This window comes from Populus euphratica, unplaced genomic scaffold, assembly GCF_000495115.2.
Source record: "Populus euphratica unplaced genomic scaffold, PopEup_1.0 scaffold4.1, whole genome shotgun sequence".
NCBI classification, from domain to species: Eukaryota; Viridiplantae; Streptophyta; class Magnoliopsida; order Malpighiales; family Salicaceae; genus Populus; species Populus euphratica.
The window spans coordinates 1,087,041-1,105,370 of record NW_011499859.1 but is presented as its reverse complement, the minus strand read 5'-3'; the positions used below and the strand labels follow the sequence as shown (position 1 = coordinate 1,105,370).

The window sequence follows — 18,330 nt, the reverse complement described above, 5'->3', positions numbered from 1 at the left end:
TGAACTAAAAGTATAATTTTTTTTGGTCTCCAGTAACATTTTTAGTATTTTTACTATTGATATAAAACAAAGGATTCTAATACCGCAAAACCAATTGCTATTTGAACGAGGTTACTGCTAAAATTCACGGTGAAATGTTCCTTGTGCTAGAACAAGTGTTCCCTTCCTCCTTTCGTTTTAGTTTATTCTTTTTATGTCATCTAACCACATTAATCAAAGATTTTTTTTTTTTTTCCTGTCCTAACTGATCTGTCCGTCTCAACACAAGTCTTTAAATAAAGGCCCGCAATCATACTGAGGATATAGCACCGACAATAAGTATGGAGGCTCGTCAGCAAGGAGGCAGCGCCATCCAAGCCACCAGCAGAGGCGGGCATACTTCTCTTCACACGGTTAAGCCGTTGGGCAGAACACTTTTCAACCGTGTATTTGCAACCATTTATGCTTTTTCCATTTTAGCTCTACTCTTTTACCATGCAAAAACACTCTTCTACTCCACAACCCTGGTCTCGTTCTCCGTAACCCTCGCTTTGTTAATCTCCGATCTTGTTCTAGCATTTTTCTGGGTCAGCACACAGACTTTTCGAATGTTTCCAGTCTATAGAAAACAATTCCCTGAAAACCTTAAAAAAATAATGGAAAGGAGTGATTTTCCTGCCTTGGACGTGTTTATATGCACCGCCGATCCATACAAGGAGCCACCTATAAGTGTAGTGAATACGGCTTTATCTGTAATGGCGTACGACTATCCAACAGAGAAGATTTCAGTTTATGTATCTGATGATGGAGGCTCAGCCTTGACTCTTTTTGCTTTCATGGAGGCATCCAAGTTTGCTACTCACTGGTTACCATTTTGTAAGAAGAACAATATACTAGAGAGGAGCCCTGAAGCATATTTTGAATTAAATCACAGCTGCACATCTGAGGCTGTAAACATCAAGGTAAGATACCTTAATGAAAACTAAAAGTCTTCATTCATCAAAAGAAGACAAGAACATGAATGTTTTTACATTTACTTGATATTCTTGTTTTACTCAGTTAAAGTATTTTTTGTTTTAGAATGCTGTAAAATAATATTTTTTCAAAATTATTTAAAGTATAATTTTTAACAAAAAAATAATAATTAAATTTTAAAGGAACATGATTTCAAACTGTTCCCAAACACGCTCTAATGTGTTTTTACATCAATTTGTCAAGGTTCTTTGTGTGGATGAATCCATCGTGGTTCGGATTTATTTATAATTTATTTTGGGAAAAGCCATAACCATAATTAAAATAACACACCAGTCGGTAGCCTCTTGGAGAAAAATACAGAAAATAGGCAACGACAAATCTATACCATTCAAACAGCCAATGGGAAGAAACAAGACTCAGCACCCAACCACCACGTCCCCATATGGTGCTTGTCCTTTATATATATATACACACCCACACACTCACCTCCCAACCACCACGTCCCCATATGGTGCTTGTTCTATATATATATTAATTCGAATCCTTGGCTCTTATTCTTCCCCTAGTTGCAGTTTTTAATTTACATATACAGAAGATGTGCGTGCTCGCCGGTCCGACTGGTTTCCTCAGCACGTTAGTTTAAGGAAATTATATAAACGAGGTCTAAGGAAACTTTTAGAAAAGAATAAAGTAAAAGATTCATATTGATTTGCACAGTTATAATCCATCTGTATGCGTGGCCCGGGGCTAAAATCTTTTATATCTAATGGCACAGTTTATTGTGGTGGATCTTGGACTTTTCTGCGCAAGTGGGGGTAGTCGTCGGTGAGAGGAACCGGCAATTTGTGGCAGAATATATCTGCCATACATTATTTATTTGCTCTTTCCTTTATTTGGATGAATCATATCCTAATCCCCGATAATTGAGATTACTATGCAATCTTATCACATCCCTTAAAAAGAGTGACAGTCACTCAAAAACACTGTGATTCTTTAATTATTTTGATTGCATTTTAAAATATTTTTTAATTTTAAAATATATTAAAATAATACTTTTATTATTTTTTAAAATTTATTTTTAATATTAATATATCAAAAGGATTTAAAATCATTGAAAAAAATAAATTTAAAATATAAAAAAATAATTTTTAAACATAAAAAATAAATAATTATTTTAAATCGTTTTAATATTCTAATATCAAAATATTATTTTAAAAAATAATTTTTATTCCCCCCTAGCAATATATTTACGATTTTGTTGTTTAGTATATTTTTATATATTTACAAATATTTTTTTAATTTTATATCAAATAATAAATAATAATGTAATGATTATTAGATATTTAATAGATAGATATAAATATTAAGAATTCTTAAATAAGATAAGAATATAAAAAAGAAAAAAGAAAACAGAATCAAATGTCGTAGAGGAAGCATGTAATTACTGTAAATAACTTATCGTCTGGTTTCTTGATAATGTCACAGATGATCTATGAAAGCATGAAAGTGAAGGTAGAGCGTGTTCTTGAGAGGGGAAAGGTTGACGATGAGAACATCACTAGTGGCCAAGAACGAGAAGCTTTCGACAAATGGGCTGATAGCTTCACACGACAAGACCATCCAGCTGTGATTCAGGTTCCCTTTAACAGAATCAATAATGCCCATAAGAGCTGGTTGATTACTACTTCTATTGGGGGAAAGTATACAAACTAGTACACGCACATATCATTATTGAACCTGTTCTTGTCTTCTTTATTGATTTTGACGGCCTCTGATCTCATCTGAAGTTCACATTGGCGCTTCACTCGATAGTTGATTTCAGTTAATCTTATTTTTAATTTTTTTAATAAAAAAATATTATATTGATTTTTAATCCAAACAAATTTATACCAAATTTATTGAATTACAGCGATTTCAGTTGAAACAGTGTTTTCTAAGAATTTGATTTTTTTTATTTTTTATATGTGTTAAAATAAAAAAAAAATAAGTTTTTTAAAATAAAAACATATTATTTTAATACAACATTTTAAAAAATAAATTTTATTGTATTCTCAAACAATTTCTCTTAATTAGATATAATTAGATCTTCTTCTTAACTAATTTAATTTCAAATTCCATCAAGATTAAGTCTTGGGTCATATCAGATTCTCTAATCAATCAAAATAGAATGGTTTAGCAAATATACTCAAGTTAATGGTGTTCTTTTCGTTGAGTAAGTGATTTCTAAAAAATTATTTCTAAATTTTATTATTATTAAAAAATTAATTAATAAAAAATATTTTTTAATTAAAAAAAATTTGATTTATTTATTTTCAGTGAAAAACACTTTTTGAAAGTTATGAAAAATTTAAAAATATTATATTATTTGCTGATTATATCAAATTTGATCCTTAAACTTTTAATTGTTATATATATATATATATTGAATTATTTTTTTAATTTCATCCATTAAAATTTAATTTTTATATTAACTTTGGTTCTCATTTTTAGAATTGTTATTTGCTTTTTTCTTATTATTTTTTAATTGAAATTTTTTATTTAACAAATTTGATCTTTATTCTTTTGATTGTTATTTATTTTATTTAAAATAATTTATGAAATGATAATTATTATTTTTTTAATTTTTTAATTTGATCTCTATTATTTTATTTATTATTTATTTTATTTAAGATAATTAATAAAATTATATTTTTTAAATTTCATTTTTATTCAACTTTTTAATTTGTAAGATTTTTATTATTATTTTAATAAACTAAAAAAATATTAATAAGTTATTTTCTAACTTATTTTTCATGACATATTCAAATACTGAAAAGTATTTTTTAATTTATTTTTTATTATATTATAAAATATTAGAAAATAATTTATTTTTCTGAAACTCAATTTATAAAAAACATTATTTTTTAACGACAAACAGACCTAAAATATTATTTTTGTTAAAAAAAAAAAAGATCCCACGTATGATGGTCACGATTCAAAAACCTACTCACCTGTATCCTTCACATTTTCTGAGCCATGAACAGGTTTTGTTAGATGCTACCAAGGACAAAGACATCGCTGGTTATTCGATGCCAAATCTCATCTACGTCTCTAGAGAGAAAAACAAGGCTTCACCTCACCACTTCAAAGCTGGTGCCCTCAATGCCTTGGTTAGTATGCATGTCCAGTATACTCATGACATTATTAATTAAGTTGGGACACTGCTTTAAATCGGCTGCGTAATGCCAACCTACTCTTTACGAACTCTTATTAGAATAACAGTCGTTTTTCTTATTTGTGCTGTAGCTAAGAGTATCAGGTTGCATGACCAATGCGCCGATAATCCTAACTCTAGACTGTGACTCATGCTCTAATGACCCCGAAACACCGCTGAGGGCAATGTGTTATCTGGGTGATCCAGAAACTCGGCCTCAATTAGCTTACGTTCAATTTCCTCAAATATTTCGAGGAATCAACAAAAGTGACATATACAATGCCGAATTCAAACGTTTGTATCAAATTAATGTCATGGGATTTGATGGATTAAGTGGCCCTAATTATCTTGGAACTGGATGTTTCTTTCAACGACGAGCTTTCTACGGAAGTCCATCAAGCCTCGCATCACCAGAGATTCCTGAACTAGCCCCGGACTATATCGTGGACAAGCCTATCCAGTCGCAGTCGGTTCTGGCACTAGCACATCAAGTAACAAGTTGCACTTATGAAAGCCGAAGTAACTGGGGCTCAAAGGTAACTCATCGATTGATGCTCAAGACTTTTAGAGTTGGTCTTTTTTTGCGCCCATATTTTAACCTCGAAGCAAGATTTTTAAAAGGACACGCATTGCTGACACTCACTAAATCGATAATTGAAATTACTCGACAATTGGATGGACGAGACTCATCTGACAGAATAAATAGTTATGTACATTGCTCTTGTTTAAAAACTTCATTTGCATAGCAAGTCTTCTTTTCATTCGGTATCTTTGTATATGTTATCTTCAATGCGGATGGTATATAACTGGTTTTAAAATGAGCAGATCGGATTCAGATATGGATCATTGTCTGAGGATTATCACACAGGTTTCAGGATGCAATGCGAGGGTTGGAAGTCCATATTTTGCGATCCTGATAGACCTGCGTTCTTGGGTGACGTTCCCATCACCTTGAATGATGCGCTCAATCAACAAAAGAGATGGTCAATTGGACTTCTCGAGGTGGGGTTCTCTAAATATAGCCCAGCAACCTTCGGTGTTAAAGCAATAGGTCTTTTGATGGGACTTGCTTATGCACAGTCGGCATTCTGGGCCATGTGGTCGATTCCGATCACCACATACGCTTTCCTTCCCCAGCTAGCTCTTCTCAACAAAGTTTATATATTCCCGAAGGTACGCTATTTTTTCCAACCAAACTAAATTCACTATCTTCTAATTCTATCAATCATACGAAAATGAAAATGATTGTGTTATTTCTATTCTATATTTTGCTAAAATCACTTTATAATCTACTTTTATTATTTTGATAGATCAAAATACCACTAATTAATTAGATGATAATTCGTTTTTTTTTTTAAATAATGATGTTAAATACTAGTATTATATTTATATCTAGAAATATAGTTAATTGAATGTCATGTTTTATAATTAGAATATTAAATTTTATCTTTTTAAATTATTACCTATCGCCTAATTTAATTTCTTCAAAAACCTTTTTATTTTTTGGTCATGCTGCATTTCTTTTCTTGTTAATGTTTTTATCCTTTTCTGCTTCCAAATATATCTACCAATAACATATTTATTTTAAAAAATATAACATAGTAACTAAAATTGTGAAAGCTTCAATTTATATACTCTTGTTGTTTGTTTGAAATAATTTTTAACTTTAATACTATTCTATAAATTTAACATTAATTTATTAAAAGAATCTGGAAAACACGTGATGCAGGTGTCAGAGCCATGGTTTTTCCTGTACGCATTTCTTTTCTTGGGGGCATATGGGCAAGATTTTCTTGACTTCATCTTAGCCGGCGGATCAATCCAGAGATGGTGGAGTGATCAGCGATTTTGGATCATAAGAGGAATATCAAGTTACGTATTTGGTTCCGTAGAGTTCTTCCTCAAGTTCTTGGGAATTTCATCATTTGGCTTCAATGTGACAAGCAAAGTAGTTGATAATGAACAAAGTAAAAGATATGGACAAGGGATCTTCGAGTTTGGGGTAAATTCACCCATGTTTGTGACCCTAACAATGGCAGCAATAATCAATTTAATCTCATTTTCCCAAGGGCTTGTTGAGGTTTTCAGAGGAAACAATTTGGAGGGATTATTTGTGCAGATGTTCATATCTGGTTTTGCCGTGGTGAATTCTTGGCCAATTTATGAAGCCATTGCATGGAGAAAGGATAAGGGGAAAATGCCTATTAAAACCAGTATCATTGCAACACTTCTGGCAGGTACATTGTATACTGCATCTTGTTTCGTTTTCATGTAAGAACATTAATGGGGACTTGTCGATGAATTATATGATAATTTATTGCGGCATTCCTCCTTCGAATGTCCTCTTCTTTTTTTATATTAAAAGAAGGTTCACTTAATTTTGCCATCCATTAACCTTTTCCCTTATACATTAGCATATCTGACAACTAGCGGTCACACCTCGATGTGAGGGCTTGCACGAGTTTGAAATTTGAATCGGTGCCCCACATTTTGTATGCATTTATAACGTATGATTTTGTAATTTTCCTCTATGCTTCGACAGCATAGTTCAATTGGTGGCTGACAAATCTTATCCAATGCTTTTTTTATTTTTTATTTTTATTAACGTGCTAGTTTGGTGTAGTTTATATATATATTTTAATTAATCTTATAGTTTTAAAATTAATATTTATATAAATTTTTAATAATTTTAAAATTTATAAAGTTTAAACCGGTAATTAGTACATTTAAAATTTTATTAATTAAATTTTATTTTTTTATATATGATTAAATTAAAAAGTACATTTAAAATTTTATTAATTAAATTTTTTTTTATATGATTAAAGTAAAAGTGATGTCCCAACGCTTTTAATGAAATCGATATCATAATTGAATTCCATTAATAGGACAAACACACAAATTTGATGGATTAACGGCCCTAGTTATCTTGGAACCGGATGTTTCTTTCAACGGCAAACTTTATACTCGAATCCATCAAGCCTCACATCACCGCACATTATTGGTTTGATAATATAATTATGTTTAAAAATATTGTTGTAATTGTTTTTTAAAATATTTTTATTTAAAAATATATTAAAATATTATTTTTTTTATTTTTTAAAATTATTTTTAATATCAGAACATCAAAATAATCTGAAAATATTAAAATAATGTTAATTTAAAGCAAAATAAAAATAAAAATAAACAAATTTTATATCATGAAGATACCTGTCTAATAATTTGTTTGAATTTATTTAGTATTAAAAAAATTGATTAATAAAAAATATTTTTCTGTTGAAAAAAATTAGTTTAATTTTTAGAGAAGTATTTTTCTTTTTAATTTTAGATAGAAAATATTTTACAGAAGTTATAAAAAATTTAAAAATATCATGTTATTTGGTGATTATATCAAATTTGATAATCAAACTTTTAATTGCTGCATATTTTATTTTAAATCTTGTTTTTTAATCTCATGCCTTAGAATTTGATTTAATTTAAATTTTATATCAACTTTGGTCTTTATTTTTATGATTGTTATTTACTTTACTTTTATTATTTTTTTAATTGAATTTGTTTGTCTATAAGATTTGGTTCTTATTCTTTTGATTGCATTTTATTTTATTTGAAATAATTTATGAAATTGTATTTTTTTTAATTTCATCATCTTTCAAATTTTTTATCTTTTAAATTTGATCTCTATTATTTTGATTGTTATTTATTTTATTTGAGATAATTTATGAAATTAGATTTTGTTTTTCAATTTTATTCTTATTCAATTTTTAATTTGTATGATTTGTTTCTCATTATTTTAATAAACTTGAAAAAAAATATTAATAAGTTATTTTTCAATTTATTTTTATTACATAACCAAACACTGGGAAGTGTTTTTCAATTTATTTTTAATGATATTACCAAATATAAAAAAAATAATTTACTTTTCAGAAATTCATTTATTTGATATACTATTAAATTTTTAATGCTATGAGATTCAATCTAATAATCATCCTTATTATTCTTCTTCTTCTACGTAAAAAAATATTATGCATAAATAATTGATGTTGTATATAAGTTTGAACTTCATAGAGTGCTATTTTCAATCATATAAATGTGTAAGGAAAAAAAAACTATTCATTAAATTTCATGTTTATTTGAAGATTTTTTTGTAGTTAAAATCGTATTTTTTAAAAAATTAAATTTTATTTTATATTTTTTGTTGGTTATTAAGTTAGACTTGGTCCGTCCATGATGGATGAGCCTGATCCAATTTATTAGAGAAGTTACTAAAGGAAGTAACCACCTTCTCTAATAATATATAAAGAGACATAACCCATATGAAACATAAGTTTTTCATTATTGAAAATACATAGTTCTTTCTTTCTCTTCTTCTATCTTGATTTTTTGCATTAACTTGATAAGATTTATAAAGACATTTGTACTGTGGAACATCACTTTGGTTCTAGTAATTGAAGTAGCACTGAAGTAATTGATTCAGGAATAAGAAAGCGAATTCTCATAAGTAAGTTTTCTTTCCTATCTATATTTTTAAATTATTTTGATATTATAATATTAAAAATAAATTTTAAAATATAAATAAAAAAATTATTGTGATATATTTTCATATAAAAACTAAACAATTGATAATACAATTTTGGATAGCTACGAAATATATATAAACGCTCATTGCTCCTGAGATACTAGCCTACACCACCAGAAAGCATGGAGGATCGACCAAAAGAATCCGGCACTACAAAAGCCTCTACCGGTGGTGGTCCTCCTCCTCTTCACACGGTTAAGCCCATGGGATTAACAATTTTCAACCCCATGTTTGCCACAGTTTATGCTCTTGCCATTTTAGCTCTATTCTATCACCATGCAAAAACACTGCTGTGCTCCACAACCTTAGTCTCCTTCTCTATAAACCTCACTTTGTCACTATCCGATTTTGTCCTTACTTTCATGTGGATCAACACGCAGACTTTTCGCATGTGTCCAGTCTGTCGTAAGCAATTCCCTGAAAATGTTGAAAAAGTCATGAAAAGAAGTGATTTTCCAGCTTTAGACGTGTTCATATGCACCGCTGATCCATACAAGGAGCCACCAATAGGTGTGGTGAATACGGCTTTATCAGTGATGGCATATGACTATCCAAAAGAGAAGATTTCAGTCTATGTATCTGATGATGGAGGCTCAGCCTTGACTCTTTTTTCTTTCATGGAGGCTGCCAAGTTTTCTACCCACTGGCTACCATTTTGCAAGAAGAACAATATACTAGAGAGGAGCCCTGAGGCATATTTTGAATCCAATCATCCTTGCACCTCTGAGAGTGAGAAGATTGAGGTAAGATACTTTAAGAATATGTTTTCATTCATAAAAGAATATTTTCTACATATACACGAGACTTTAATGTAGTGTTTTAGTCGTGTACATGTAGAAAAACGAGAATAAGCATGAATTTTCTCAAATTAATCATGGCGACTCATTTGCTTCTCTTTTCATTACGAGATCTAATGAATCTTGAGATGCGCTATCAAAATCTGAAGACTTAACCATTTTTTTCCGCCGTCTAAAAATGCTCAGGCATTTTTTTTTAATGCTCTCTTCTTTTTATTTTCTTATACTTGCTACTTTTTATATTTATAAATTAAATCATCATTTTTTATGTGTAGGCTAAGATCTGCCCATGTGTGTATGAAAATTAAAATTGAGAGTACTTTTAAGATGAAGGCATGCTATCTATACTAAAACAACATGATTTTTGAAACTTTACTTCTTATAACTTGAATTAAGGTTTTGAACTTTGATAGTTAAGAAACGAATACGTTTTTTCTAGTAATTAATTGCTAGAAAATTCCATTTTCAATGAGAGAGTCTTAAATTAAGACATGCGTCCATAAAGGGGGCTATTTAATTGGAAATAAATTGATTAGTGAAGTGTACAGTTAATAAGGTCTTTGAATATAACTAAGGAGCTTTAAGCAAGCATATATATATATATATATATATATATATATATGGGCCTAAAAAAAGGAATTTTATTAACTTATTCCGACCTAAAATAATAAGGTCATTAGGTTTGTTTTACTTCACTATCAAGAAATAAAAAAAGATTTTGTCGACAAGTTTAACTCATACATAACTTCTTATTTTTTAGGGGTAAAACAATATCAAACCAAAATACTTAACAATCATTACCTCTTCTTGAAAAAAAAGTGATTCAGCTGCACCTTCTAATACAGTTATCTTGTTAGGATTTTATTCCAATTACTAGCTTTATTTTCAAAAAAATTCAAAAGGAATCAAATCTTTCCAAGTAGTACTCGAACCTACAACCATTTAGCTAATAGTCAACTACCCTATCACTTAGCTATTGAGAAAAAATAACAGTTTAGATTTTATACGTTCAATTTTTATTTTTAACCTACGACCAATATATGCTTGAAATTTTCTTGATAACTCCTGGAACTTCTTTGTAATTTCTTAGCTTCATGCCTTATTTTATAGGAACCTTAAAGTGATTATTTCATTATATTCCATCTATATCTAAATTCCATTCATTTAATATTTTTTTTGGGTGTCATTGACATAAAAGATGTTGTTTATAGTCTATTTGTTTCTATATATATATATATATATTATATAAAGAAAGGGTAAATAATAAGAGGTAATGGACCGGCCGCTCGGCGTATTCTATCATGTGGCCTAGAAATGATGCCCTCAATGATGAGCATATAAAAGACAGCTGTGACAGAATAAGTCAGTAGCGTCCGCTTTGGAGCAGCTATTTGTGCCGTCATCTTGGTGGACATTTGTGAGGAGAAGAGGGACCCGTCCTCTATTATTTATAATCTTGCGTCCCCACCTCAGAACCATCTCGAGCAAATCCTTTATATTTTCCTCCAGATATTAAATTCATCGCGCCGTGTCGTCGCCGACAACTAGAGTTGCAAGTTGCAACTCAGCTTTCTTGGCAGAAATATTTCTAAATATTATTATACATAAATTGAAATAATACTAATAAAAAGAAGATGGATCAAATCACATTCCTACTATATAGCAATGTTATTGTTATTAAATTCGACACTGAAATACAATCCATTCATTGCTAGAGTTATTGGGTCAGTCTATAAGTAGTTTGATTTATTCAGTTTCTTTTATATATATATATATATATATATATATTCATTTTTAAGTGTAAAAAATTCAGTTTCTTACAAATCATAACTCCTAAACTTTTCTCTCTCTTTGTACAATTAAAATAGAAATAACTAAATTAAAAATAATAGAATAGAAAATAATCAAACACAACGTACAATTAAAATAGAAATAACTAAATTAACAATAATAGAATAGAAAATAATCAAACACACAACTATATATATAATCGGCGGTTTTTTTCATGGAAAATCTCCGTATGAAAAATATATCACAAAATTGTAGTTCACCAAAATTCTTCTCCTACATCAAATAATATAATTACAATGTTTCTTCCTTAACTTAATTAAAAGATACACATAACATCATCAAGTTAATAACTTAGATCACCACAACGATAAAAACATCATCTCAGATATTAGCGGTAGCATCAAATAAGGATGGAAGATTATAACTAAGTATGGGAATTTCATCCAAAACCCATATATATATATATATATATATATATTCGATAATAAATAATTATTATCTCAAATATCGAAAATAGAATAAAGATATCTAAATTCATTAGTTATTGAATAATAAATATTGTATAAATATAATAGAAACCTCAACTCTATATATTCTTTATCATCCCTAGTTTAACCTCTCTTTTCTCTTCTACTCTCCTCGAAATCACCCAAAACAAATATAATTGGTTTATAGAGAAGCCGTAGACGAGCCCCCACCCCATACCCACTAGGATACCAAGTTTCTAATTGAGCATTGTATATTGAAAAAAGCTATTTGCTATTTAAAAGATATCGTAGCTATAGAGACATTTATATTAATATTTATTCAAAAAGTCTAATGATTTTTTTGCATCTCGACGCAAAGAATTTAGCACTGGGTTTCACGAGCATATAATTTTTTCCATATGACTCATTTGTTATTTCTTAAACTAACCAGAGATAAATAAATTTTATAATTCTATTTTTTATTAAATTATTTAAATTTAATGATTCGGATCCATTATGAATTTGATCCGATATCCCTAATTAATTCAGGCCTAATTACTAGAGTTATATATTTTGTTATGACTATTTTTTATATAATTTTTTATCCTATTTTGACACTTGGATATCATTATTTGTAAAAAAATAAATAAAAAAATAGCATGACAATGCTAAGAAACGCAGGCAGCAAGTAATAAACAATATGCCTTGAGTGGTAAAGAACAAAAAATCATTCATCTTGAGATTTTAGTTTGAGTCCCATTGCTGGTTTCTTAAAGAAGTTGCGTATTTGCATCTAATTAATCTTACTTTAGGAGATAATTCTAAACTCTGGTCTCAATATAGTTGCCACGGGTCCCCCTAGATGTGTGCGGGTGTGAAAGGTGCAATGCATCCGGTTAACCTCACCAAAGGAGATATTCTAAAATTTAGTCTCAGTGTAGGTGCATTGAAGTCTCCTTAACTGTGTATGTGAAAGGTGAAATGTAATTTAGACACTATATGTGATTTTTCTTGGAAAAAAAAAACTACGTGTAAAGAATATTAAGGTTTCAATTGGGAGAAACCCAAAACAATATTTGTTCGGAAATTAGTTTCAAATTAATAAATTTACATAGTTTGTTTGGAGCCATCATGCCAGGCCGTGAGAGGCTTTTAATATTTCTCTATTCTGTTTTCTCTTTCGCCCGATTACAATTCGGTCCGTGGTGTTTAATGAATTCTCCCGACATATCAGGAAAGATAAATTAAAATAAATTTAATTAGTTGATGAAAATTCCTGATAAGGTGTTTTTTTCTCAACATGTGAGGATTAGTGAAACCTGAAATGATTAGTTTTAAATATGTAATAAGGTGATGTATAAAAGCATGAAAGCCAAGGTAGAGAATGCTGTTGAGAAGGGAGAAGTCGATGATCAGTATATCACTGGCCTGGATCAACAACAAGAGATCTTCAACAAATGGACTGATAACTTCACACGACAAGACCATCCCGCTGTCATTCAGGTTTGCATTTCCATCACAGCTTCTCAAACCTTTTGTTTAGAGACAAATATATACAAAGACACATTAATCATAGGAGTTGTTATAAATTATCACATGAATAACCAGGTTCATATGAATACACACACACACACACACACATATATATATATATATATATCAACATAATGTGATTGGTTTGATTCACTTATGTATATATATACCCACATCCTACGTATTTGTTTGAACTATGAGCAGGTTCTACTAGATGCAAGCAAGGACAAAGACACCGCTGGTAACCTGATGCCAAATCTCATCTACGTTTCTAGAGGAAAATGCAAGGCTTTACCTCATCATTTCAAAGCCGGTGCCCTCAATGCCTTGGTAAATAAATATATGCCTCTCCACAATCACAAAATTCTAAGTTCAATTTTTTTTTAAAAAAAAGTATCATCGGTTTTCGCATGTCAAGATTAAATTATTATTTTTTTCAGTCTTAAACAAACCATTTACACACCTTTGTATATATGTTAATGATCGCACCCATAAATATTATAGAAAATATCACCATAAAGAAAAAAAAACATTAACACGACGATTTTTCATTGTTAGGTTACGCCTGGATCGACAAAGAGAAGAAATTTTACTGTATTCGGAACTTCAAATATACTTTGTAGTGCATACTGATTTCTCTTACTAGCTCATTTTGTTTTTAGAACACAATAGCATATAAAATCATTAAAAGAAAAAACCTAGACCGAAGCATATATTAATTTGTAAAGAATATGTATAAGTTAAATGATTAATCATAATTCTAATGTTACGATTATTCTTTTTTTGTTCCGAACAAAACAATATTAAAGTATACATTATTCAAAATGAAATTATACAGCGAAGATTTGAATCCATGTCCTGTCTTACTGCTATGTAAGTAATAGCATAAAGATTTGAATTCATGTTGCTAGCTAGTTATTAATAGATTAATGCGCGTTTCTCTTACTGCTATTGTAGCTACGAGTATCAAGCAGCATGACCAATGCACCAATAATCTTGACTCTAGATTGCGACTTCTGCTCGAATGATCCACAAACACTTCTACGGGCAATGTGTTATCTATGCGATCCAGCAATTAGGTCCACATTAGCATACGTTCAGTTTCCTCAGATATATCGTGGAATCAATAAAAACGACATCTATTGTGGTGAATATAAACGTTTGTTTGTAATTAATACAATGGGGATGGATGGAGTAGAGGGTCCTAATTATGTTGGAACTGGATGTTTCTTTCATCGGAGAGCTTTCTTTGGAAGTCCATCAAGCCTAATATCACCAGAGATTCCTGAACTATCCCCAGACCATGTTGTGGACAAGCCCATCCAATCCCAGTCAGTTTTGGCACAGGCACATCAAGTAGCAGATTGCAATTATGAGAACCAAACCGACTGGGGCTCTAAGGTAAGTTCATGATCATTGCTCAAGATTAACGTTATTTATTGTGTTGTTATGCTTGCTATAGTGTAAATGGTTGTAAAATATGCAGATTGGATTCAGATATGGATCATTAGTGGAGGATTATTACACAGGTTTTAGGTTGCAATGCGAGGGGTGGAAAGGCATTTTCTGTAATCCTGAAAGGCCCGCGTTTTTGGGTGACGTTCCCATCAACTTGGCTGATGCTCTGAATCAACAAAAGAGATGGTCAATTGGACTTCTTGAAGTGGGCTTCTCAAAACATAGCCCTGCAACCTTCGGCGTTAGATCCAAGGGTATCTTGATGGGCCTTGGCTACGCACAGCTAGCATTTTGGGCCATATGGTCTATTCCAATCACCACATATGCTTTCCTTCCCCAGCTAGCTCTTCTCAACAAAGTTTCTATATTCCCAAAGGTGTGCTATTCTTTTTTTAGAATAAAACAAAGTTTCTTTCAGGGAAAAAGGAAGAAAAAAGAATCCGACATGAATTTAGAAAGCCGTAGCAAGTAGAGATGGATTCGCTTGAAGGCCAATGAGATATTCGCGTGATCTATCAATAAGCTACTTAAATTGGTTCTATAGAAGTTTCTTTGTTGAATTTATCGTAACATTTGTTGCAGGTTTCAGACCCATGGTTTTTCTTGTATGCGTTTCTCTTCCTTGGGGCCTATGGACAAGACTGTCTTGACTTTGTCTTAGCCGGTGGATCAGTCCAGAGATGGTGGAATGATCAGCGATTTTGGCACATAAGGGGAGTGACGTGTTATTTATTTGGTTCTATAGAGTTCTTCCTCAAGTTCTTGGGAATTTCAGCATCTGGCTTTACGGTCACAAGCAAAGCAGTTGATGCTGAACAGAGTAAAAGATACGAACAAGGGATCTTTGAGTTTGGGGTACATTCACCCATGTTTGTCTCCCTAACATTGGCGGCCATAATTAATTTAATCTCATTTTCCCAAGGGCTTGTTGAAGTTTTCAGAGGAAACAATTTGGAGGGACTATTTGTGCAGATGTTCATATCAGGTTTTGCTGTGGTGAATTCTTGGCCAATTTACGAAGCCATAGCTTTGAGAAATGACAAGGGGAAAATGCCTATCAAAACCACCATCATGGCAACACTTCTGGCAGGTGCATTCTATGCAGCATCTTCTTTCATTTGCTGGTAAGAATATGAGGGCATTTGATTCATGTTGTAAAGGAAGTGGCTGTTTTACTTTATTTGCCGATCTACAACAACGTTCCTCCTTAGGATGCATATCTGGTAAGTAAGAAATAAAAATAAAAAATTTATATCGATGTATTTTGAAATTAAAAAATATTTTGAAGAGGGACTGCTGTAATATTATTAAATAGTGTAATAAAATAATTACAAAATGAGGTTCCATTATTTTTTGTGTCTTTTATTTTCCTTTTCGGTATATATAATCTATCTCATTAAGAAGAATGTTATGTGTTATCAATTAAAATTTTAAAATCAATACTTAAAACTTGTACAGAAAGGAGACAACAACCATCTAAATTTGCCATAATATAGATGTGGGTTTCGTAAATACATAGGAACAATTGAATGGAAAGAGACATTTATTTAGATTTTAGATTCTACGAAAATCCTCGTGATGAATAAGAGATTAAGATTTTAAGAATATCAGTTGATCAAAATAAATGTCTAAAATATCAGATATGATTTTTAGACAGAAATTAAAATCTAATAAACTATAAAGGTTTGTTAGTAGAAGAAAACTAGGTAAAGTAGCAAATAATAAAAAAAAAACCAAATCTATAAAAACACACAAAAAATTATTAAAAAAAACAGTAAAGAAAGCAGTTAATCCATGTCACTTCAACATTTGGTTTGAATATTGTAAAGAAAAACAGTAAAAAAAAAATAATCTAAATCTATGCCTTATTTAATCTTATATCTTAACATTTAATTTATTAAAAAATAATTTTTATAATGTATTATAATTTGTTTTATATATGATTAATTCGGTATCATTACTTGTATCACTTCGTAATTTTTTAAATTTATGTTTTCAATAATGCCATTGATAAAATAAAAAAATAACAAAAATATTTATATGAAAGGATAAATATAGCTTGGATTTTGTTGATTTAAAAGGTATTTTAATAAATACTCAAACATTTTAAAAAACCAATAATGCTACTGAACTAAAAGTATAATTTTTTTTGGTCTCCAGTAACATTTTTAGTATTTTTACTATTGATATAAAACAAAGGATTCTAATACCGCAAAACCAATTGCTATTTGAACGAGGTTACTGCTAAAATTCACGGTGAAATGTTCCTTGTGCTAGAACAAGTGTTCCCTTCCTCCTTTCGTTTTAGTTTATTCTTTTTATGTCATCTAACCACATTAATCAAAGATTTTTTTTTTTTTTTCCTGTCCTAACTGATCTGTCCGTCTCAACACAAGTCTTTAAATAAAGGCCCGCAATCATACTGAGGATATAGCACCGACAATAAGTATGGAGGCTCGTCAGCAAGGAGGCAGCGCCATCCAAGCCACCAGCAGAGGCGGGCATACTTCTCTTCACACGGTTAAGCCGTTGGGCAGAACACTTTTCAACCGTGTATTTGCAACCATTTATGCTTTTTCCATTTTAGCTCTACTCTTTTACCATGCAAAAACACTCTTCTACTCCACAACCCTGGTCTCGTTCTCCGTAACCCTCGCTTTGTTAATCTCCGATCTTGTTCTAGCATTTTTCTGGGTCAGCACACAGACTTTTCGAATGTTTCCAGTCTATAGAAAACAATTCCCTGAAAACCTTAAAAAAATAATGGAAAGGAGTGATTTTCCTGCCTTGGACGTGTTTATATGCACCGCCGATCCATACAAGGAGCCACCTATAAGTGTAGTGAATACGGCTTTATCTGTAATGGCGTACGACTATCCAACAGAGAAGATTTCAGTTTATGTATCTGATGATGGAGGCTCAGCCTTGACTCTTTTTGCTTTCATGGAGGCATCCAAGTTTGCTACTCACTGGTTACCATTTTGTAAGAAGAACAATATACTAGAGAGGAGCCCTGAAGCATATTTTGAATTAAATCACAGCTGCACATCTGAGGCTGTAAACATCAAGGTAAGATACTTTAATGAAAACTAAAAGTCTTCATTCATCAAAAGAAGACAAGAACATGAATGTTTTTACATTTACTTGATATTCTTGTTTTACTCAGTTAAAGTATTTTTTGTTTTAGAATGCTGTAAAATAATATTTTTTCAAAATTATTTAAAGTATAATTTTTAACAAAAAAATAATAATTAAATTTTAAAGGAACATGATTTCAAACTGTTCCCAAACACGCTCTAATGTGTTTTTACATCAATTTGTCAAGGTTCTTTGTGTGGATGAATCCATCGTGGTTCGGATTTATTTATAATTTATTTTGGGAAAAGCCATAACCATAATTAAAATAACACACCAGTCGGTAGCCTCTTGGAGAAAAATACAGAAAATAGGCAACGACAAATCTATACCATTCAAACAGCCAATGGGAAGAAACAAGACTCAGCACCCAACCACCACGTCCCCATATGGTGCTTGTCCTTTATATATATATACACACACACACAC

General features: G+C 30.7%; 2 protein-coding genes across 2 annotated transcripts; both read left to right on the top strand.

Moving 5' to 3' along the window:
• Positions 1 to 38: 38 nt before the first annotated feature.
• On the top strand, positions 39 to 6,533 carry LOC105124239 (cellulose synthase-like protein G3). The gene is made up of 6 exons (XM_011024172.1): positions 39 to 941; positions 2,440 to 2,589; positions 3,978 to 4,103; positions 4,240 to 4,683; positions 4,973 to 5,320; positions 5,877 to 6,533. The coding sequence occupies exons 1-6, from the start codon at positions 321 to 323 to the stop codon at positions 6,420 to 6,422; spliced, it is 2,235 nt and encodes a 744-aa protein (XP_011022474.1). The 5' UTR covers positions 39 to 320; the 3' UTR covers positions 6,423 to 6,533.
• A 2,273-nt stretch (positions 6,534 to 8,806) lies between these two features.
• On the top strand, positions 8,807 to 16,028 carry LOC105124240 (cellulose synthase-like protein G3). Its single transcript, XM_011024173.1, has 6 exons — positions 8,807 to 9,463; positions 13,126 to 13,278; positions 13,513 to 13,638; positions 14,266 to 14,709; positions 14,795 to 15,142; positions 15,349 to 16,028. The coding sequence occupies exons 1-6, from the start codon at positions 8,843 to 8,845 to the stop codon at positions 15,892 to 15,894; spliced, it is 2,238 nt and encodes a 745-aa protein (XP_011022475.1). The 5' UTR covers positions 8,807 to 8,842; the 3' UTR covers positions 15,895 to 16,028.
• The last annotated feature ends 2,302 nt before the right edge of the window (positions 16,029 to 18,330 follow it).